The sequence below is a fragment of the Theropithecus gelada genome, chromosome 7a (assembly GCF_003255815.1).
Source record: "Theropithecus gelada isolate Dixy chromosome 7a, Tgel_1.0, whole genome shotgun sequence".
Classification (NCBI taxonomy): domain Eukaryota; kingdom Metazoa; phylum Chordata; class Mammalia; order Primates; family Cercopithecidae; genus Theropithecus; species Theropithecus gelada.
Window position 1 is genome coordinate 48,986,347 of NC_037674.1, and position 23,642 is coordinate 49,009,988.

Consider the following 23,642-nt stretch of genomic DNA (forward strand, 5'->3'; position numbering starts at 1 on the left):
TCCACAGCTCATCACCTGCAGTCACCCCCACCTGTGGCCCCCATCAAGGGCACGACCCTGAAGGTTCCAGCTGCAAAGCTGGGAGTGTTTCCAGGATGAAGTGGACAGCGAAAGCTTCCGGGATCTGGTAGTTTAAGCTTGCCCCACCATTTCCCCATGGCCCTGGTGACAGAGGGGACAACAGTGCCACACCTGACCATGGACATGAAATTCCACAGCCACCCTCTATTCAAACTCACAAAAATCCTTTGCTGAAGATATTGTTCATCTGTTTTATACCAAGGCTCAGAGAAGTAAAGGAACTTGCCGGAGATCACAGTGGCAGTGAAAAGGCCACATGTAGCCTGGTCTGCCCGATTCTGAGGCCTGCAGCCACCATATTAGATTGTTAGATTGACCTAGTGAGGAAAGGGTAACTCTCAGTAGTTCCATTTTGTGGATAAAACAACTCAAACCCAAAGTGGCTGAATGACGTGCCCAGATTCACACAGCAAGCTGGGTCCGAGGCCAAGCGGGACTTCCCAGCTTCTCGCCTCCCCAGGCCCTGCAAACAGTGCGATGGTGTAGACGGTGCTGTGTGCCCTGCAGCCCAGCACCACTGGGGCACAGACCAGCTCTGGGGCTGTCAGCGTTTGAGCTCCTGGCTAAGCTGACACTGTTCAGCATCTGCCATGGCCTGGAAGGAATGGTGGGCCCTAGAGAGCAGGCCGGTCTGTGGCTGGGCTAGAGCCTGGGTCTGTGACGCAGACCAGATCTGATTATGAAGCTAGTGTCTCTGGTCCATTCTCTGCGGCTGGTCGTGCTCAGGCACCTGTATCCTGAGACGGTGAGGCTCTCCCCTGCAGGTCCCTGAGCACCAGAGCCCCCAGCACCAGCTGGGGGGAAGATCCCACTTTTGCCTCCTTAACACTTAGGTGAATGTGACATGTCTATGACCTTGGGCAAATCCTAACCTTTCTAAGTCTTGGTTGTCCAGGATGCCACTAGCTCCCCAGCTCGCCCAACTCCCTGGTGTCTGAGCTAAGACACCAGGGGCTTGGGGAGGGCAAGTGGCACAGCACCATTCACAGTCTCAGAGCCGGCCATCCTCCACACCTGCCTCCCCACCACCACAACTCAGCTTCCCCCGCAAACAAGCTAGACATCTGCCCCCTGCTTTGCAAGGCTGCTTGTGAATTAAACTAGCTAACAAAGTGCTCTCTGCACACCCATCACAGATGCAAGGGTGGGGTCATTATGATTAAGCTCCTTCACTTCCCAGTTGCTAAGGACTGCACTTTTGTGTCCCTCCCACATTCCTATGTTGAATTCCTAGCCCTGGATGTGATGGCATTTGGAGATGAGGTCTTCGGAGGCTCATCAGGTCATAAGTTAGCACCCTCATGAGTGGGATGAGTGCCCTTATAAACAGAGACCAGAGATGACCTCTCTTTGTCCTGTGAGGGCACAGGGAGAAGGCAGCCATCTACAAGTCAAAAAAAAGAAAAAGAAAAAAAGAAGGCCTCACCAGAAGCCCCCGTGCTGGCACTCTCAACCCAGACTTCCAGCCTCCAGAGCTGTGGGAAGCAGTGTTTGTTATTTCAGTCCCCCAGCCTCTGGTGTTTATGTTGTCACAGCCTGAGCTGACTGAGACACCAGCCTTCAGAACCCAGCCCTCTGCCACAGACGGGAAAGCTGTGCAGGAGGCCAAGGGCGCAGAAGGCAGAGACGGGGGCCCATGGGGGCAGAACGGCAGCCTCCCCGAGGCACATGGCCTAGTGCTGAGCTGGGGTAATGAGGCAGGCCTGCCCCAGGGTTGGAGAGTCCAGGACAAGGTGCAAATCAAGTTCCACAAGCCACAGATTTGGATAAAGTCGTAAGTCAAGCCAACAAAGGAAAATATATTCTGTTCTCCTACCTTGACAGAAGGCACCATCATAACGCCCTGGAGGGTCAGGCTTGAAATGAGAGCTCTTAGAAAACCACTCCAGAGCACAGCCCACCTCCCTTCTCTTCCCTGACTGTGCCCCCCAGCAGGGGACCCTGGCCCACAGCCAAGCCACATCCATGCCACTCCTGTGAACAGTCACTTGTAAGTGGGTCAAGGGGTGGGCATAGAGGCAGGATGGTCCCCTCAGGACACAGCCTGGGAAGGGCCCTGCACAGGCCCTGGCAGCAAGCTTAGAGGTGTCTGTGCCAGGAAGGCTGGGTACTCAAGTGTGGTCAAAAAAGAGCTGCAAAGAGCCCCCAGACTCCTCACTGTGAGAAGAGGAGCCCTCCGGAGTGTGGGCCAGTGGGGCCTTTCTTCCCTTCTTTCCTGGCAGTACCCTCAGGGAGACCCAAATGTCTATGCCATGTCCCCTGGAAATCAGCCTGTGTCAGTACCCAAGAAAGCCCCCTCCCTATGGGGCAGGGAGGAAAGTCTTGCCCTTGCTTGCCCAGAGCTCACAGTCTGGCTGGGGAAGGAAGCCACACCCAGGAAAGGGACTTGGGAACATGTATATAGAAACCCAGCAACAGAGCAAGGCAAGCAGGGCACAATGGGGAGGTCAGTAGAGAGGCTGGTTCAGGCTCTGAGCAGCCCAGATGTTGCTGTGGGGCTGGACAGCACAGCTGGTAGCAGAGCCCACAGCCACAAGCATGCCGTTCTCCTCCCACCCCTGGCTTGTCAGGGCAGCAGGAATTCTGCTGAAAGTCTCTTTAGTTGCGGAGGGTATCAAAGTCTAGGGCATCTCTGGAAGCACCCTGAGTGGGGTCTCCCTGGCTAAAGGGCTCCCCAGGATGCAACTGTGTTGCCCCCATCACAAGGGGCTGTGGAGGTCGGCAATGCTCCTCCTCTGCCGGAGGCAACCTTCCCTGTGCTCCTCTTTCAAGCCCTGGGATACCCCAGTTCCTTGCTTCTGTCATGCCTGAGACACACAGGTGGACACTAAGAGTAACACAAATTGGCTCATATGTCCAGCTGTCTCGGTCTATCTCTACATGATACATCCAAAACCTGTTTCCATCTCACAACTGGTGCCGCTGTTGGTGAGGCTGAGCAACAAAAACCCACCAGCCAGCTGTGAGTGTCTCACCCCTCCCCACATCCCATCCACCAGCAATCCAGGTGGTTTTGGCTCTACTGCCAAAGCGGACATCTCAAAGCCATTTACTTCCCTCCAATCCCAATATGACCCCAATCTAAACACCCCCAAGATGACGGCCCCATCTCTTGATGAAGCTCCCCACCCCTCCAAGCCATTCTCCACCAAGCAGCTAGAAAGACCTCTTGGAGACATAAATCAGAACATGTCACCCTCTTACCATAAACCTTCCAATGACTTCCCACTGCACCCGTGAATACACTCCAACTGCCGACTGTGGCCCTCAGCATCCTGGCTCCCAACTACCAGCCTCCTCGACTCTGCCCAAGGCCATCTCTGGCCACAGAGGTGTCCTTGAACGCCCCAGGCCAGTTCACGCTTGCCCCAGGCCCTCAGTACTGGGCTTGCTCTTCCATCTGCCTGCGTGCTGCCTCCAGCTCCTTCTTGTCATCCTGTCTTGGCTCAAAAGCCACTTCCATGGAAAGGAAGGACACCGGATCTCTGTGTGTGACACAGCCAAGGGCCCTCCCTTCCCTTTCTCACCGTGACTCTTCGCCCTGATATATTTTCTTCTTCCCGGAGTTCTCACCATCTGAAATGACAGTCACTGACTTGCATGCTGCTGCGTGAGGCAGGGCTCTGCTCTATTTCTCACTTCTGTGTTCCTCCATGCTTAGCACAAACAGGCATCAAACATGTCTGCTGATTGCCTGAATAAATGTGGGTACATCTAAATGAATGAGTGGGTACCATATGGGAGCTCAGGGAAGTCTCCAGGCATGGCTAGAAAGAGTCCCAGACTGTCACAGGCCACAGTAACTGCTCCTTTGGACAGATCATGCTGGGCCTTAAAGACAGAGCATCGAGGGTGGCACGTTTTCCTTCAATGACTTCCTTTCCTTCTGTATTACCTTTTTCTTTTCATTACTCCTTTTCTTCTAAGATCAGGTCCTTGTCTAATTTTGCCTTTATTGTGATCTCAGCAATGAACATGGCACAGAGCATGTGGTAAGGTTTCAGGAACTGAGAAGGACTTCGCGATGAAGGTGAAGGCGATGGTGACAGTGACGAGAATGATGGTGGTCAGCAGGGCTCCTGCTAGTGTAGACAGTGGAAGAACAAAAAGGTACCCGCTGTGGGCAGATGCAGCCCACAGGGAACCTGCCCTTGTCCCTGTGGGAATAACCAAGGTGCCTTCTCCTGCAGGGGACACAGACTTCCACGTCCTACTGAGAGCATGGTGGTGGTGAAGCCTGGGACTGCGGTGAGGAGCAGTGTGGGCACTGGGGTGGTGGGTGCAGGTGGGAGGGCTGGAGAGGCTTGTTTCAGATGGTTTTTAGACACCACAAAGCTGAAGCACCAACAATGCACAGTCTGAGCCGCCTGGGAAGAGCTGGTGGGGGCAAATCCATTCAGGTTAGGGGGTAGCCTAGATTTGAGGACACTCACCTCACCTGTACCACTCTCCAGCACCCAGGACGTGGTTGCTGAGAACAAGGCTGGACGTTGCTGGGAGAGGCTGCTGAACACTGGTGTGTCCCCACTGTTGGCTGGGGCCACAGGCCACCTGAGAATCAGTTGCACCAGGCAAATATTTGCCTTGCTCTTTATATTTCATTAGAACTCCCTCTTACGATGTTGGTTCTGACTGCAGGGGTTGAGCACCTTCATTTCCAGGCCACTGCAAGCCTTGCCAGTCAGGTGGTCCAGGCAGCTCACTCTGCCACACATGGAACTTGGGGAAGCCCTGCTCTCACACTTTCTGCAGTTTCTCACCTGCAGTGCAAGGACAGAGCCACACATCTTTCACCTTGGGTGGAAACTGCCTTTTCCACCCCGAGCCTCAGTTTCCTCATCTGTGGAATGGGTCAGTAATTGCCAGCTCTCAGGGCTATCACAGGGGTCAGGTGAGATCATAGCCACCACTGGCACATGGTAGGCACTCAGGACATGTTGGTTCCTTTCCTTCCCTCTCTTTCCCAGCCCTCCAAACAAAGAGCTGATTTCTCAGTTCCGAGGGGAGACCAGAAAGGAGAGGTCAGGCTGCTCTGTTTCCACCAAGGCCTCTTCCTGGGGCCCGATTGAATCCCCTCCTCTGGATTCGCTTTCTCCTCATGGAAGAACAGCTTCCACCTGTGTCTCAAGAACAAGCGTCTGCATTGAAGACAACAACCCCAGGCCTGGCAGAACAGGCTGCTGCATATGCATCCCGGGTGCAGCCTGAAGGCAGCTGCACTGAGGGTCATGCCAGGTCCCTTCCTGGGTGCAGGAGACAGGGCCAGTACCCACGCCCCAGGACCGCTCCTCATGTCATCACTTCTCGCAGATGCCAAGCACCTGATTCTGAGATGAGGCAACCAAGGCCCACAGGACAAGGGGACTCATCAGAGGCCACACAGCAGCCCCGGCTGGCCTCCTGCCTCCAGCCCCTCTTTGGCCACTTCAGGTTGCTGAGGAAGAGGAGAGGCTTCTGGGATGGGTCACTGGAGTGCTGGGCCTTGCAGGGTAACATCCAAAGAGGGGTAACCGTGGTTTCTAACAATAGCCTCCATGCCTGGAATAAGCTCACACCTCGGAGGGAGGGAGGGAAGAGGCGTGGCTGGAGAGGCTCAGGAGGGAGTCTGCTGACCCAGATCACCCAGGATGGAGGCAAGAGGCTGACGTCCTCCAAGATGGCGGTCCATACCTGCCCTAGACCACTCCACTCACGCTGACTCACAAGACTGCCTGACTGCCACCAACACTTAGGAGATCTCCTGGGCGCCTGTTCTGGGCCCGGCTGGGGGAGGCAGTTGAAGCCTGGGGTCAGAGGTCTAGCTTCTTGCAGCTTCACCAGGCAGCCTGGGGCAAGCTTTCCCCAGTCTGTGGGAGGCAAGCTCCCCAGCCCCACCGCAGGGATCCTCCTTCGCATCCTGTGAGCTACAACAAGGTCTTCAGGATCAGCTAACATGAATCTTGCCGAGGCAGATGGGAGCTGGGGACTGGGCCCCAGGGAGCCACAGCTTCAGAGAACATCAGCATGTACCTGACAAGTGGGGAAACTGAGGCCCAAAGGAGGAAAGAGATTCATAGACGGACTTGAAAAAGATTAGGCCAGGGTTTTCTGTGCTAAATACGCCTCTAATCAGCTCTCACACGGACCTAGGGCTTCAAATGGTCTTTCTGCTGCTGCCTCTGGGCCAAGCGGAGGTGGGAGATGCCCCTGGGCTGGAGTGGCCGGCTATGGTCCTGGAGACAGGGTTTCTGGGGCCAGCTGGGAAACTCCAGTCCAATCTCAGGGGTCCAGTGAGAGCCCTAGGCTGGGCGGTGTGCCCGGCAGAAACTAGCTCAAAGCAATTTTCTCCCCAGCTGGTAGGAGAGAGAAAGGTTTGCGTGTGGAAGGTTGAGAGTCATCCATCTGGCCTCCTGGGATCTCCTTCCTGCACATGAGATGGGGCGGCATGTCTAGTTCAGAGGCCTGACCCAAGGTGTCCTGGGGCCTCTGCCTCCCCCAGAGAAAGGCCAGGACCACACCTGACCAGTTCTGGGTGCCCAAGAGGGTGGCTAGGCCAGGGTGGCAGTGGGGACAGGAGCCCTGGGCCTGACCTCCCAGGATGCGTAATGTGGGGACGTGAAAGACAAGCTTAGCTCCAACCCAGGACTCACCCTGTCCAGCCTCTGGCATCTCTGCCAACTCCTACAAAAGACCACAGCCCCCAGGCCCTGGAGGAGTAAGGTTGGCCCCTGGGAGGCTGAGGCCGGGAGACACAAATGGATGCCAGTGGAGGGAAGGAGCTGGCATGTCTCTGCTTTTCCTGGCAGTCTAGCTGTGGGTCCAAGACATGCAGAAGGTTGGGGGTTTCTCAGGGTCTGAGGGAGCCAACCTGTCCTACATTTCCACCTGGGACGGAAACCAGGAGACAAGTGTGTCAGGGCGTAAGGGGAAACACGCCTCCATCCTTCCTTCACAGTCCCTCAGCGTGGACCCAGCCGCCACCCTCCAGAGTCACTGTCCCCTCTTAGCCCTCAGCTCAGACCATCTGCCACATCTCTGCACATCTCTGTCCCACAGGCACCTCCAACTCGACCTGTCGCACAGATCTCCTCCCCTGCCGCTGCCCTCCCACTCTCTGCTAGTGGTCATCCTAGTCCTTTGATCCCAGCCCCCACCCAGGACAGCACAGGTGGGTGCCCGGCAAGCACTTGCAGGACTGAATGAAGTCCAGTCCCCCATGGAGGCACCCCAGCCATGAAAGGAAACAATCATAGAATCAAAGTCATTCTCTTTCCATCTGAGAAAGCGGGAAGTGCATGGAACCGGGAGACAGGAGGCCTAGGCCAAAAGCCCTACCACTGGGGCGGCTGGCCTTTCGGATCTTCAGTTTCCTCACTTGACATATTAGGATCATAAATCTTGCCCTGTTTCTCTTGCCAGCTAGGTGTGAGGAACCAAAGAAATGTTACTAAGACAACTTGGTGGGGAGGGAGGTGTGTGTGTATATGTGTGTGTGTGTGTGTGTGTGTGTATATATATATATCATAAATATACAGGCGCCCACCACCACACCCAGCTAATTTTTTTATATTTTTAGTAGAGACACAGTTTCACCATGTCGGCCAGGTTGGTTTTGAACTCCTGGCCTCAAGTAATCTACCCATCTTGGCCTCCAAAAGTGCTAGGATTATAGGCGTGAGCCACCACGCCTGGCCAGGAGGGACACATATTAAACAGTTCTTCTGCAGCAGGCTTCATGCTAAGGCTTTATAAACATCAGGTACAACTTACACCCATTTTGCAGATAAAGAGACTGAGGCACAGAGAGGCAAAGTGGACCCAAAGCTACATGCTAGGCAGCGTGGAGCCAGATTTTAACTTGGGTCTTAAAAGTGCCATTCCACTACACCGGGGTGGGACAGCCCACACTATGTGCTGAGGGCCAAGAAAGTTAGCTGGATTCTGCCCCAGTTCTACCAGAGGTCTAACTGCATGACGTTGGGAGAGTCACGGCCCCTATCTGTTAGCATCAGTAATGCAAATTTGCCAAGCCAAAGAGAATTTCTGCCATGGAGCGATGCTGCCAAACTGGTGCACACACTTCTCCCGTGGCACATGTGTTCACGACGCCTCTGACCTGAATCTGCCCGTGCCTCTACCATCAGCCACAGGGGCTGCCAGCCGAGGCCCAGGCTGCTGTTGGGGGTGAGGGTGGGGGGCTTCATGTCCTGAGCATGGGAACTTCTGCCCAGGCAAGCAGGGGTCCTGGAGGCTGGGAAGTCAGCCACACAGCACAGGGATGGAGTGGGAAATGGGCCTCCATGGAAGCTTGTTCCACCCACAGACTGCCCAGCCCCAAGGTGGGCTATCTCACAGAGAGTGAGCCCTCCAGGCTGGCCTGCCTGCCACTGCTGCCAAGTCATGTAACCTGGGTGGGTGGCAGACACAGACCGAAGCACTTGGCAAGGTCAGCTGCTCTTCCTCCCAGCAAAGCCCTTAGCTCCTCTGCTGCAGACGACTGCTTCAGCCCATGGATGAGTGAAGTTTGTTCAGAACGGAGCTGGCCCGCCCAGTTCTTTTTCAATGTTTTATTTTCCTCCTGTAGCCAGTGTTCACAGCCCCTACGATCCCTTTACAGTATCTGAACACAAGACTCTAGCCTGCCTGCGTGATTTCACTCTCTACAGCCAGTGGCCGCACCTTTTGTCAGAGGCCTGCCCGGGCTGCTGGAAACTGCTTTGGCTGCAAGTGCTGAGGGCTAGCAGTGCCTTGAACCAGTGACTGACAGGTAAGGGGATATAAACATTCCAACTCCCTTGCCCTGACTGGGACAGCTCCAAGGTGTGGCGCACACTATCCTCGGATCCCACAGGGCTGAGGCAAACAGCCCTCCACAGAACACCCTCCAATGTCCAACTACTGCTTGGCTTTCTACCTTTCCCTGTCCCTCTCCCCCACCCCCTTACCAGATTTTCCTGGGAATGCATCCCAAAAACATCACTTTCATGCAAATCTTTGTCTCAGGGTCTGCTCAGGAAGAACCCAAACTAAGATAGTTGCCAACAAAATTTGTACAAAAATCCAGATTTCCGTTTCTCATAATGCTGTAGAACTAGCAACCCTGGGCCCATTCCCACTTGAACAAAATTTAGCTGGAGCTGCATAGAGGCCATCCAATATAGACGGAGATGTTCTCTAGTTTTTCTCATCCACCGCACTGTCTACTGTTCCCCAACTGGCCCTTTTCACCCCATCCCTTTTCCCTGCCTGTCCCCAACAAGCTTATGGATTTACAAACCCTACAACACAACGCAGTGGTTAATAATGTGGGCTCTGGAGGTGATCGGCTTAAGTTCACATTCCAGGTTCACAAATTACTAATCATGCAACCTTGTATAAGTCACTTAATCTTTCTGTCTCTCTGTTTCTTCATGTGAAAAATGAGTATATACATGTACCTATATGGTTCCCTCTATAGCTGTTACAGACTTCACTGAGATACTGCATGTAAAGTATCCAGCACATAAGAAGTCAAGAAATTACTAGTATTTGTCCTCTTAGAGCAGGTGTGCCTGCCACAATCTGACAGCCCATGTTCAATTATCTGAGGTTCCCTGCCAGTTCCTCACTCCCTCTGTGGGGAGTGGCCTTTCCCCCAAGAGGTTTGCACTGACCACTCACCTCTTCCCACTGGTGAATATATCGAATGAGGCGGGAGAGGCGTAACAAGCGTAAGAGGCTGAGGATCTTTGTGAAGCGGACGATGCGCAGGGCCCGGGCAGTCTTGTAGACCTCCGAGTCGATGCGTGTCTCCACAATGAGGAAGATGTAGTCCACGGGGATGGAGGAAATGAAATCTACCATGAACCAGCTTTTCAGGTACTTCATTTTAATCCGCTGTGGGTCCAGGATGATCTCTGTGTTGTCCTCCACCACGATCCCTGTGCGGAAGTTGAGGACCAAGTCGATGAGGAAGAATGTGTCTGACACCACATTGAAGACAATCCAGGGTGTGGTGTTCTCATCCTTGAAGAAGGTGATGCCCACAGGAATGATGATCAGGTTTCCCACCATCAGCAGCAGCATGGTCAGGTCCCAGTAAAATCTGCCCAGAGACACAGGGGTCAGTCGCCAGGAGGATAGAGAGGACAAGTTACAGACTAAGGGAGGAAGATCTGAGGGACAGCATCTGGGAGAGAGAAGTCTTGGCAGGTTCTGAGACAGGAAGATAGGCACATGGGTACCAGGGCAAGATGTGAAGACTGGCACAGGGAATGACACAGCAGGAGGCTCTTCATTCACTAAGGATAGCCTCCGTGCTGCCCTTCTGTGAGTTCCCACAACCCCCAACAACAAGCTTCCTCCTCCTATCCCCACCCCATAGTGAGAGTCAGGCTGAAATGCAAATCAGTGACACTCAGAGAGAAGCAAGAGGCTGTTTCAGCAAAAGGAGCAGCTCACCCCACACCACCCCAGGCTCAGGCGAGGCTGCCCCATCCTCCCTGAGGGTCAGCTGTGGCTTGAGACGGGCTGTCAGGGAGACATTCCACAGACCATGACCAAAGAGCAGGGGAGGTGCAGACACAACTCAGGCGCCTGGGAGGCAGGAGGCCCAGGCTCCAGCCCCAGCTTTGTCATCAACATGTTGTGTGACATCCAATAGGGCCTCCCTACTCTGGGCCTCAGTTTCCTCACTGTGTAATGAATCCTATCATTCTGATCTGGCCCTCTCCCACACTGGTTCTCTGGCATCTCCCTTTAGTCCACTCCCCTATAATCAGAAAATGTCTGACCATCTCCTTCCCTCAGAGGTTTGCATCCTAACGTGGGGGTGTGGAGGGGGAGAGATAGCTTCAAAACAAGAATTAATGGGGGGATTTCAGGCACTAGTGAGGTACCACTCAATGTGATAGAAAGAGACCAGCCCAGGGCCTCCAGAATCATTTCTCCTAAGGCCTCAGGCACCTTCAAGTCGTTCGTAGAGGGAGCCTCAGGGCAAAGCCTCAGAGAAGTTGAGCAGCATGAGGAGGAGGCACAATGCCAACTCACAGGTCTGCGCTGGGTTTCTCCCAACTCATCAAGCAGGGGGCCTTCTGGAGTGTGAAACAACACAGGTGGCCAAGACCCCAATCCAGAAGGCATGGCCAATTGTTCCCAGGGACCCTGCCCAAGTACCAGCCATACCAGGGCTGGCCCCAAGACCAAAAACTTGCACTGCAGAGCTGTCTCCCTCTGCTATTAATTTAGACGTTTACACAATAACAGATAAAGGTATTAAGTCACGCAGAAATAAGCATGTCTTCTCCCAGGAGAAATAACTTTCCTACCATCTTTGATTCTTTACTGCAGGGAAGCCGGGAGGAAGGAAGTGGGAAAGAAAGCGATAAGCTTTCCTGGAGTCTTCAGAGGGTCTCACTGTAAACCAAAGTGCCCCTGCCTGCAGAGTTCCAGGTTGCAAAGAAATTACTTCAGAGCAAATTGTTCGTTTGTTTGCCAGACTCAAAATGGGGCTGTGAGTCAAGGAGAGGGTAGGACCTGTTTCGCTGAAGGTGGGTGAGATGGCTGCCCTACATCACGCTGCGTGGCGAAGGGCAGTTTCCAGAGAGTCAGCTTTCTGCAGCTCCTTTGAAAGCCAAGCTCTCCACAGCCTCAAGACAGGGCCTTATGGGGGATAAGGCTGGATGCCAAGAGGCCAACTTCAGCTTCTCTCTATCCCATGACCCACCACTCCCTCCTGTGGCCCCAGTACCCGTATGCCAGCTGAGAGAACCCAACTAAGGCCTGAGGACCCACCCTCAGCTTCACACTTCACTACAAAGAATACAGCACATCTGCTAATGAGTCATGGGCCCCAGGAGAATGGTTTCAGCACCTACGGGGTGCCCTAGAGCCATGCATGCTCTACCCAGCCACATGGAGCTCACTCAAAGACAGCTGTGTACACTCATTAGATGCCACATGCAGGTATCCCCATTCACATGCACAGCGCACAAACACCCCTCTATACACTCTGCTGTCATCCCTCTTCATTTAATCTCTTGGGAAAAACAAAAGAAAACAAATTTTTTTAACTGTGCATAGAAAGGCCACTGAGGGCCATGTGGCCCTCGGTACATAAAGCTAATAATACACCCAGGCTACAGGAGTTTCTAAAATTAACAGAGCGGATGCAAGGCGGCTGGGAATGCTGACTCGGGCGGGCCTGCCACTCCAACGGGTTTCTACACTCTCCCCAGCTCTAGTTCCCTCAATTACAGTCCAAATTTGAGACAGTAATTAACAGGAGAATGTTTGCATTTAGTGGTCTCCATAAAACCAAATTGCATAAGGCAAAAACACCCATTTCCTCGCACTCTGACTAATGGTTTCAATCTTGAGCTTCCAGATGCTCAGGGATATTTCCAGCACTCGATCTGGGCTGGGGTCGGGATCCTGGATCATTCTTTCCCACAAACCACTACCCTGGAACATCAGAGAGCTGCTGGACAGTATAATATGGTGGGAGGAGGGATGGGCCCTGGAGTCAGCCAACCTGGGTTCGATTCCTGCTCCATGGTTTACTAGCAAGTCACCTTACCATGCCACACCTCCGTTTTCTTATCTGCTCAATGAGGATAACCACAGTACCTGACTAGTAGCACTGTCATAAGGAGGAAATCAACTGATTTCTGTCAAATGCTCTGACCTATGCCCAGCTATGTTATGAAACGAGTACATAAATCATTCAAATCAATAAATTTGCAGGAAAGAGGTAAGAGGTAGGAAGATCAAATCTCCCAGAGAAGAGCCAGAGCAAAACATCTGCTAGGAGTGGGATCACAGAGGAGCCTGTAATAGACCCAGGAGAGTCAGTAGCAAGAGGCAAGGGCTTGCCTTTGAGGCCATATGCACATATATACATGCATGCACATGTGCCCCCAGCAATCAAATGACAGACCTATTTGCCTCAGCACACAGATGCCCTCACCTCCAGAGACTCATGGTCTGGTCAGAGCACAAGGCTTGGATAGAAGGCAATTGGGCAATGGTGTAAGAAACCACCCAAATGAGCCCAGGTATCCATAAAAATGGTATCCCGGTGGCCTAGAAGGGTGAGGCCAGGAAAGTGCTTCTGGAGGAGGCGAGAGGGGTTGGGCTTTGGGAGCTGCCCTTGGCTTCCTGGACTACCTTTCCTTACTCCTTGCCAGATGCTTGCACAGATCTCCGAAAGCCAGGCCCTGACAGAACCAGATATGACATTCAGCACCACGGACAGCGCCCAGCACACCTGCCAGCCCCCGTTCAGTGGGCTTAGCCAGGGTAACCTGGCAACAGCTTCTGTACTGCATCCTCAGCTTGCTGGCCCCTCTTCATTTCCAATCCTGCTGGTCAGAAGCATCGCAAGTGACTCCTTAATATCTCTGGGCATTTTTATTGGGGGCTCCTTGGTGACTGAAAAGTCTTTATTCATAAAGACTCCAAAACACTTCACATGTATAGAGCACTTACTTTGGTTTTCCATGCATTACTTCATTTATCCCTCACACTAGCACTGTGGCTGCTGTTATTTTACAGATGATGATCTTGAGGCTCAGAGAGAAGTGTCTGCCCTAGACTACACAGCTCGTGAGAGACAGACGCAAGATTAAGAGAAGTCTCTGGGACTGCAGAGTTTGAGTTCTTGGGGTTGTGGGTACCCTAGAGGGATGTGGGAGGCAGACACGCCTTTCTGACACTTTTGCATCACAGTGGAAAGGCAGCCTACCACAGCAGTGCGGCCCCTGCCCCAGAGACAAAACAGAAGAGAAGACTGCAAAGAGGATTTGGGGGGCCCATGATCCTGATGCTAGCGCTGTCTGAAGTAGAGGAAGTAGCACGCCTCTCAAGTGCTAAAGGCACCTTGGCCATCAGCAGTCACTCAGTCATGGTTGCACATGTCCTACAGAAGGGAAAACGAAGGCTCACAAAGGAAGGAAGAGTAACATTTCCAAAGCCTCAAGCTGGATGCCCAATGCTCCCTTATCACCTGGCCACCCCTAGAATCACTCATGAATAAATCTCACAATCTAGGGTGTGAATCCATGGTGGTCGGTGTCACGCCCTGACAAGGAAGCACGGGGCAGTCAGGCTCAGATATCCTGGAGTTGGCACATGCCTGAATTAGGGGCCCTAGTCTCTCCAAATCCAGAGGACCCTCCTCCAGCCCAGTGCCCTTTAAGTTGACAGGAGTCCTGGCCAGCAAGACACCAACTGGGCTCTGGAAGCCCCAGCAGCCCCAGGCTCCCAGACCTGTCTTATCTCCTTACTTCCTACCTGGACCAATGGGTCCACCCAGGCAGGCAGCCTATAGGCTGACACTGGAGGGGCAGGTCCCATATGCAGAAAGAATGGGGGATAGCAAAAAGTCAAGCAGCCCATTACACCGATATCTGGAAATTTCATGTTTTGGTGTGAGAGGAAGTTCATAGCCTAAGGGAGCTGAGGAAGACACGAGGAGGTGACTGACCCTGAACTCGGGACCTCAAGGACTAGACTAAGGGCCCTGTCCTTCCCTGGAGGCCAAAAAGGATGGGAAGGGTGACAGAATGAAAGTAGGAAAAGTGGAGGTCCCAGCTGGGGATGACCTCCTTCAACCTCTTCTTGTCCACACACACCCATGCTTGCCTTTGAGGCCATATGCACATATATACATGCATGCACATGTGCACATGCACAGACATGAACATGTATACCCACATGCACACCGACATGCAATACCATGAATACATTTTTTTGTAAACACACTCTTGTCTTTTGCCCTCCTACATGCATCCATTTTTACACATGCATACTTTCTTGCATACATTTTGGCACAAATGATATCCATTGGGAATCCTGTCAGCTGGAAGAAGAATGTCACTGTTTTGTCATTAAAATATTTTCCACCTTTCAAGCCAGCTCTTCAACTCTGACCACTGAAGCCTCTGCACAGCCTGAGTCTTGGTTTTAGCTCTCCTAAAACACCATGGGCTCCTGGAGGACAGGGGCCTTGTCTCAGACACCCATGTCCCTGCAGTGCTGACTATAGCCCATGGGTCTCCATGCTTTCTCCCAGGTGAACAGCACACTCAGTGCCATATCTCTTACCCTCTCCAACTTTACAGACAGCTCCCACTCAGCGCCACTCCCAGCACCAGACCTGCATTCCCACCTGCCTGCAAAATGCATCCACCCAGAGGGCCTGCTGTCTCCTACAGCCAACGACTCCAGAGCTGAACTCAGCATCCTCCTCCTCAAAGCTGAATGACAGTCTGCATTTCAATAATCCAGGCCCAAAACTTCCCAGCCATCCCTTACTGCTGCCTCTTACCTCCCACCCACCCCTACAGCAACACCCCCAGCAGTTACCATGTCTAGTCAAGCTGCTTCCATGATGGCTTCTGCATCTGTCTCTCACCTGGACCCTTGCCCCCACCTCCTTCCTGGTGTCCAGCCTCCATTCTCTTTGTCTCCAACTCATATGCCCTCTGGGTTATCTTTCCCGTTCCCTTGGTTTTCCAGACCCAGCAAAGATCCTGATACTGAACACAGTGAGAATGGAGGATGAGGGCAGTCAATACTTTTTGGGCACTTACCATTTGCCAGGCACTAATCTGAGTACCTTATCTGGATTACTTTATTTAATTCTCATTAATAAAAAGCCCTGTAAGGTAGATACTATAATTATGCCCATTTTACAGATGAAGAGACTGAGGTACAAGGAGTTGAGAGATTTGGTATATATTGTGGGCCAAGTGTTCAAACCCAAAGAGTCTGACTCCAGAGGCCTACTTTCTAACCACTCCACAGAAATATCAATCTGGCTGGTGGTATTTTATTACTCCCAAACTCTGCGCCTCCTCAAGCTCCTTGTCTCCCTCCCAGCTCTCTCTCCTGTGCTCTCTTCCATGACACCTGCATCCTTAACTTCTTCACTCCCAGACCCCACTGCCTCCCCGCTTAAGTGAACCCTAGTTGTGTCCTCAGGATACCACTCCCCCAAATCCCTCATACCTCAGGGTCAGGGGTGAGTCAGCACCCTCCCCTCTCCCTACTGCCTATGGTAGAAATGTCTACAAGATCTTTTGGGTATCCTTGTCACTTGCTGGCCATCCTTCCAGCATCCATCTGCCATCCTCAAGGACTTTGGCAATGCTGGCACCTGGTTCACAACCTTCCGTTCCACTCCAAATCCTGCCATTGTCCTGGGTGACTTCTACTTCGTATCATTGACCCAGTCAACACCCTGGCCTCTTGGTAGCTTGCCGCCCTGACTAACAATCCCACCTCAATGGTCTATTCCAAAGCGCACCCTTGACCACGTCACCACCTCCAGGTACTGCATCTCTGCAGTCCTCTTGTACGACCTGCCCTCCTTTCCTGCCAGCTCTTCTATTCAGTTGCGCTGCACCTGTTTTTCAGAGTACTGGGAATATCCAGTCTGCTGACTCCTCTGATCCTCCCATCAGAACCCTCGCACGTCCTCCCAACCACCATCCACCCCAGACACAATGATCCAGCTCATTCGCCTCTCTAAAACCAATGCCTTTAATTCCCATGCCCCTCTTCCTGACACCGTCATGAAATCCCAGCCCCAGGCAAGGATCAGCATCAACCCTTTTCATGTTCACATGGGGGCTGTGTAAAGAATCCCGCAACCTCAGACCAGTCCTACTAAACAGCCAAGTTTCTTAGCTCCTCGTGCCTCAATGCCCTCATCATAGCCTCATTCACAGCCCTCACCTCCCTCCCCTGATCCTTACAGGAGAACCTAGTAAACTTTCCTGCCCATTCCCCACAGCTGCTATTTCAAATTATTTCCTGTCTCCTCAAAGCTCTGAAACCACCACTTTTTCTCTCAGAGTCAGCAGATAATACCACTTTCTACGTCACACAGAGAAAAGAAAAGCCGCCAGAGTGCCCCTTTCCTCTTTCTGCCACCTTGCAGCATCTCCCCCATCCCATCTCCTCCTCCCAGCCACAAGGGAATCAGCGGCTCTTCTACCTGCCCTCTTGATACCATCCCTATTTTCCTCCCCAGGGACCTTAATCTACAGAAGGTTCCCTCTCATCTATCTCTTCCATCTCTCCCTCTCCACTGATCCTTTCCCATCAGCTTTTCCTTCTAAGCTCTCTAAACTTAAAAAAAAATCCCTCCCTGAACCCCTGCTGTCTTATCTCTTCCCAGGCTCCTTGAAGGAGGTGTCACTGTCCCCACACTCCCGCTTTCATGCGCCTCACCCAGCGCTCCTCTCCACTCCACTTGATTTTAGCCAAAGGCCAAGAAGCGATGCTGCTCTCCACTCCTCAGCACGTCACCAATATGTACCCTGCTGCTAAATCCAACGGTCACTTTCCAGTCCATTTCCTCCCTGGCCTTTAGCATTGTCTGGCCCTGTAGACCATTCTGCCCTGCAGACAGTCTCCTCCTTGGCTTCCAAGGAGAAAACCCACTCCACTGGCTTTTCTCTCTTCTCACTGCCTCTCCTTTCCCTTCCCTTGAACAGCCCCCTTTCCCTCAGCCTGACCTTTCCATGTTTTTGCTCCTTGGGGCCCTCATCTCTTCCCGCTCTACGCACTCTTTCCAGGTGACTTCACCGACTCCCATGGCCTTGTTATTCTGCTGCCTTGTAAACCATACCCCTCTCTTGAACTCTACACCCATGCGTCCACTTGCTGACTACGTGTCTACAACTGGATGTCCCACGGGAACCTCACCCTTGCCATATTCAGACAGAGCTTCACAGCTTCCTCCACACTCTTGTGCTTCCAGAAAATGGTACCACCAGGCATCCATAAGTATATCCTAGAAACCTCAGAGTTATCCTCAACTCTTCTATCTCCCTTGCCTTCCAACACTTCATCACGTTGGATCCAATGTGTGCCATCAACCCACCATGGGGACTACTCCAACAGCTTCCCAGGGGAGCTCCCGGCCGGTCGAGGACCTCACGTGCCTCAGGGTCAGGGCTGGGGCCAGCACCCTCCTCCAATCCACTCTCCACACTTTGCCAAGCCCCAAATCCTTCTGCGCTTCCCACCACCTCCCAAGTGAAATTCAGATTCCTCACTGTCATCCCCAAGGCCTTTCCTGGCCTGGACTCTGCCTCCTTCTCCTGCCTTCATGCTCCCCATTCCTCTCCTTGCACATTCTGCTGCAGATAGATTCAGCAGCCTTCAGTGTCCCCAACGCATGGCACTTTCTTTGCCTCTGGGCTTTCCTACATGCTGTCATCTCTGCCTGGAACTCTTCTCCCACTTGTACCCACCTATCCCCCTTGGTTCACAAGAGGTATCACTTCTCCTGGGAAGCTTTCTTTGTATCTTATGAAATCCAGTTAACTGCCCCTCACAGGCACTGCCCTGCCATGGTATTTATCATGTTATAATGAAACTGTGTGTGTGACTGTCTAACTTGCCATCACTGACTCTCTGAAGTCAGCACAGTACCTTTTATACGGTAGCTCCTGATAAATACGTGAATGGGTGGAAACATACAAATGAGTGGATGGGGGATGGGTGAACAGATGCGTGCATGCCATGCATGCCTCAGGAGTGTGTGCCAAAGGCTGAGTGGCAGGGAGCCCAGCAGAAGCCACATGACGCGGGCAGCCCTCAGAAACAGACTCCTTCCCACCAGGCTTCCACAAGCCTCTGACGATCAGAGAAGAACTTAGTATATCCAAACCCCCAAGACTCACAGCAACAGCCCTCGGCAGGTGGCCCCACCAGGTGCTGAGGATCGTGGTGGAAAAGTGGCAGAGAAAGAGCGGAGGCATTGAAAGTGGGAGAGAAGGCAGGTGGACAGACATGGGCCAGAAGAAACAGGGGGCCTGGGGTCTCTGACAGGATGGGATGAGAAAGAACTGGTGGGGGGACCTTGTGGCTAAAGACTGCAACCAAGGCCCTGACTGCGTTTCCAGCCTGAGCTGTGCAGGCAGTGGGGGCAGAACCAACCACCCATAATAAGCCCCCTCATTATGGGTGTACCTCCTCGGCCCCTCCACCCCACCTCTACCGCAGGGGATTTTAGAGGTTCTCCCTTCGTCCCAAATAGGCCTAGTACCGAGACTCAGGAGCCCTGGGGAGGGGATGAAGGAGGCAACTCCACTGCTTTCCCAGAATCCCCTCCATTCCCCAACCAGACAGACCCAGGAGGAGTCTTAGGGCTCCCCGCTACTGTGAGCTCCCCAAGGGCAGAAATGATTTCTATTCCTTTTCCAAGATGGGAACACGCAGTTGGGCAACGGGTGGGGAGGAGTCTCAGTAACGTTATCTTATTGTTAAATGGATGGATGGATGGACGGACGGACGGATGGATGGATGGATGGATGGATGGACGGATGGATGGATGGATGGATGGACAGATGGACAGACGGATGGAAGACTGTTGCCAGAAGAAGAAAAGACTGCCAAAAATAAAACAAAGAAAGAATTCACTAAATCATTAACATTGATGATTTCTAAGGGTGGGAATATCGTGACTCTGAGTTTCTCCATTTCACCTTTCTACCTTTTCCACCTTCCCCATAACAGGCAGATATTACCTTTATAATCAGAAACATTCATCTACCTTTAAACAATGGCCTGTGCTGTGAGGGGTCCTCTAACATGTGTTGGGGAGAGCATGACCCTGGTCCCCAGACCTAAGTGGTCCTAAATGGTCAGCTCCTAAGCGGTCAGACCTAAGTGGTCCCCAGCTCCTAAGTGGTCAGCAGAAATACGTGGCAAAGCCACTGCCATGACCAGGAGGTCAGGATGAGAAGATGTTTTGGAAATCAATGATGAAGCTGGAGAGAGGGCAGTCGTCTGAAGAGCAGGTGTAATAGGCAAGGGAGGATAGCTTAACATCACATGCATGCCAGCCCATGACACACACATGTGACATGCATGAGGATGCCTTTCCTGCCTCCCCTCCCCACACCTTGATAACTGTTTGAAAGCACCTATTACTCCCCCTCCGCACCCCGTACCTGTCTAGCTCCTATTTGCCATTCTCTGAGGCAGAGCCACTCTCGCCCCTTTCACCATCCCATACCCTAGAAGGAGCTGCCTCTCTGGTGGTGGGGGGAGTGTTTTGTCCCGGAGTGAGCTGGAGTCCTCCCTGCCTGTGTCCTGGGACTGGCATCTTAGCCTCCCCCTGTACTCTCAGGGTTGAAATCACCTCCCACAGCCTTCTTGAGCCAGGCTGGGTGCTCAGTTCAGGTCTCTGGAGGGAAATACACCCCCCACCCACTGCCTCCTTCCTGCCCATCCTCCCCTCGCTATTCTTCCTTGACCCCAGGGTCTCCCCACCACAATAGATAAATTGCTGTCTTCCTCCCACCCCCGCCTGGCCACTAGGGCTCTATTTTTAACCCACCTCAAAATCTCTGACTCAGAATCACAGGGCTCCCAGGTAGCTGCTCCCTTGGCTGCCTAGGGCTGCCTCAGACACAGTCCGATTTAGAGCCAAGGGCATCTGGGGCTTGGTTTATAGGCGGATTGTTTGGATTTGGGTGTACCTTTATTTTCCAATTTTTCTATGTTTATCAATATTTAAGGAACAAAGTTTGCTTCGTTTTGTTTTTCTTAAAACCCAATTATGACCCTTTACCCCTGCCTCTTCTAAGGTACCTCCTCATCCTGGGCTGAGGTCCTGCCTGTCATGATGCAGTGAGAGCTGGCCTCAGCCTCTCCCCAAGGAGAAGGTGAGCTATGTGAGGGTGACAGCTGACCCAGTCTTCTCTTCTTGGCCTGTGATCCTTCAGCCATACAGCACAGCGCCCCTCACACTGCAATGTGCACACACATCACCTGGGGACTTTCTGAGCTGCAGACTTGGTGGACTTCAGTCGGCTGTGGGGTGGGGCCAACATCTGCACTGTTAACAAGCCCCCAGGTGATGCTGAGACTGCTGGTGCAGGGACCACATTTCTGTGTGGCCAGGCTATTGTAGATGTATGGTGGCTAGGTGCTCTGCTGTGAGGCCTTGGGCAAATCACTTAACCTCTCTGAGCCTGTTTTCTAATGTGCAGGACGAGAACGTTAATCCTCACTTCACAGGAGTCTAGGAAGATCCAATGAGATAATATTTACAATATGCTCTATGGCATAAATACTCAATTCAAGTGGGCCATCATCCCCATCATCATCATCATCATCATCATCCTCCTCATCATCATTATTCTATGTCCATTAAGATGCAGGTCCTGGCCTGAGAGGTAGGAGGATCCTGAGGAACACAAAATGGTCCCACCTCAAGAAGCCCTCAGTATAGAGGATGGACAGACACACCCCACAGGGGAGCTGAAAATCCAGGCCAGCTCCATGGGCAGATGGGGCCATGAGCCAAGGGAAGGGAATAAGAGGGTTGATGTAGAATCTCTGACTCTGTATCCCATAGGCTGGGGATAGCCAGGGGGGAGGAGAAATTCAGCCAGGCTTGCTCCAGAAAGGAGCAGGGGGCAGCATGCCCTGTTGGGTACTAAAGCGTCAAAGAGAAGGCAGGCACCCAAGTAGGTCCACTGGTCAGGAGACAGCACTGTGGTTAGAGCCCAGGGGTTACAGGAAGGAGGCCCATGGTATGCGATGGAAGGTGTCCAGGTCAGGGGCCTGAGATTCTCAAGTTCTAGTCCCATCCCTGTCTCTAACTTGCTGTGTGACCTTGAGTAAGTCCCTTCCCTTCACTGACTTTTCCTCAGTTTCCCCATTGGCACAAAGCAAGCTAGACATCTCCAAAGATATGCTGAGTTTCATGAATCTCTGCAGTGCAGAGGCTAAAGAGGTCAGCCAAGGGCAGCTGGCCAGATCGACAGCTCACTCACAGAAGAACGCGCATCTCAGGGAACCCTGACACCTCAGCTCCCAGCTCTGAAGAGAATGTGGGAGACATCCTGAATGCCAGCTTGAGAACTCAGAGCTCTTCCAGGGTACACGAGGGGCTGGGAAGGTTATAAAGGAAGAGAATTCCTTGAGAAAGGGACTGCAACCGTACCTTCTCAACAGCACAGTGAGGACAGGCCTGGGCAAAAGAAATACTTTGAGATGAAAACCCACTGTTTATCTGATGGGCTAATCCCTCCTCGGGAGACCCTATGTTTGTACATGCAGAAACATACCAGTGAACATGTACGTGCATGTGCGCACACACACACACACATACCCCCAAACTGCACAGCAGGGGACATCTGCTCCACAGTGCTCCAAGTTGCCCAGATGTATGCTCCCTGAGGCCAGGGCCTAACCTCTCTGTGCTTCACCCAGCGGACAAGACCACCGGGGAAGATGGGGGAGGGAACAAGCAGTTGGAGAACTGAACTTCTCAGTCCAGCTTACAAGAATCAAAGAAGGCTCCAACACCACTCCCCCAGGAACCTTCTGTCCTCCCACTCAGGAGATTGGAACCAAAATAGAATATTGTTGTGGAGTAGCATGGGAGCACGCCCTCTGGGGAAATTAGGTGGGAGAGCTCACCTGCTCACGCAGGAAGGCACTGCCAGCGGTGGGAGGACACAGGCTTGAGGGGCAACATGAAGCACTGGAAATGGATTTGGAGCAGAACTCCTTTGTTTTTGGCTTTTTTTTTTTTTTTTTTTTTTTTGAGATAGGGTCTCACTCTGTAGCCCAGGCTGGAGTGTGGTGGTGCAATCTTGGCTCACTGCAGCCTCAACCTCCCTGGGCTCAAGTCACCCTCCTACTTCAGCCTCTGGAGTAGCTGGGACTACAGGCACACACTACCATGCCCAACTAATTTTTCTTTCTTTTTTTTTTATGGTAGAGATAGGGTCTCACTATGTTGCCCAGGCTGATCTTTAACTCCTGGGCTCAAGTGATCCTCCTGTCTCAGCCTCCAAAAATGCTGGGATTACAGGAGTCAGCCACAGTGCTTGGCCTGGGGCAGAACTTCTTAAGGTAGGCAGCATTGGTCATGGAAGGGGCTAACAAGGAGGCCACAGGAAGGCTTCCCTATAAAGAGTAGCTAAATACTGACTCTGGGAGGGTCTACACCGTCCCTTTTTGATGGGATGGAGCCTGGGAGCAAATAACAAGGATTCTCTGGGGCATCTGGGGACACAGAGCTAGAGGGAACGTGCTGTGCTGCCTTCTATCCAGGAAAACACAGTCTAACAAGGAAGGTGAGTGGGGCCATGTTCTCTAAGGTCCCTCCTGGCCTCAGAATGTTATGATTTTGACTCCTCACAACCCACAAGGAAAAAAAGGGTGTAAAAGTTCCCTGGAGAGGGAGGCCTATTACCAATGGGGTTAGATGTTGGGCTAAGAAGGCAGGATTTTACCCCAAGCTCTGGGGAGCCACTGTAGGGCTAAGGCAAATGCAGTGCAATCAGAGAACTGCAGGCTGTTAACACAGATGGGGCCTTAGGGATGTCCAGCTCATTGGCTCCCAAAGTGATGGAAGCAGAACCACCTGAGTACTTCCTAAAACTGTACCTGCCCGGCCTCACCCAGGGAGCCCGAGCATCTGTGATCACATAAGCACCCAGGTGACTCTTCAGCAGCTGCCAATTTAGGCTTTGGGATCTTGCTAACACCCAACCCCTCTCTGGTCCCATTTTCAGAGGAGGAAAGCAAGACCCAGAGAGGTGAGGCCTCAGTTAAGTCCATAC

The 23,642-nt window shown here is 52.6% G+C and overlaps 1 protein-coding gene across 1 annotated transcript in view; it reads right to left on the reverse strand.

Moving 5' to 3' along the window:
* HCN4 (hyperpolarization activated cyclic nucleotide gated potassium channel 4) overlaps positions 1–23,642 on the reverse strand; it is a 49,557-nt gene that overhangs the window by 13,615 nt on the left and 12,300 nt on the right. Inside the window, exon 2 of the mRNA XM_025390417.1 lies at positions 9,721–10,144. Coding sequence (XP_025246202.1) covers positions 9,721–10,144 — 424 coding nt within the window. The remainder of the gene's footprint in view (positions 1–9,720; positions 10,145–23,642) is intronic.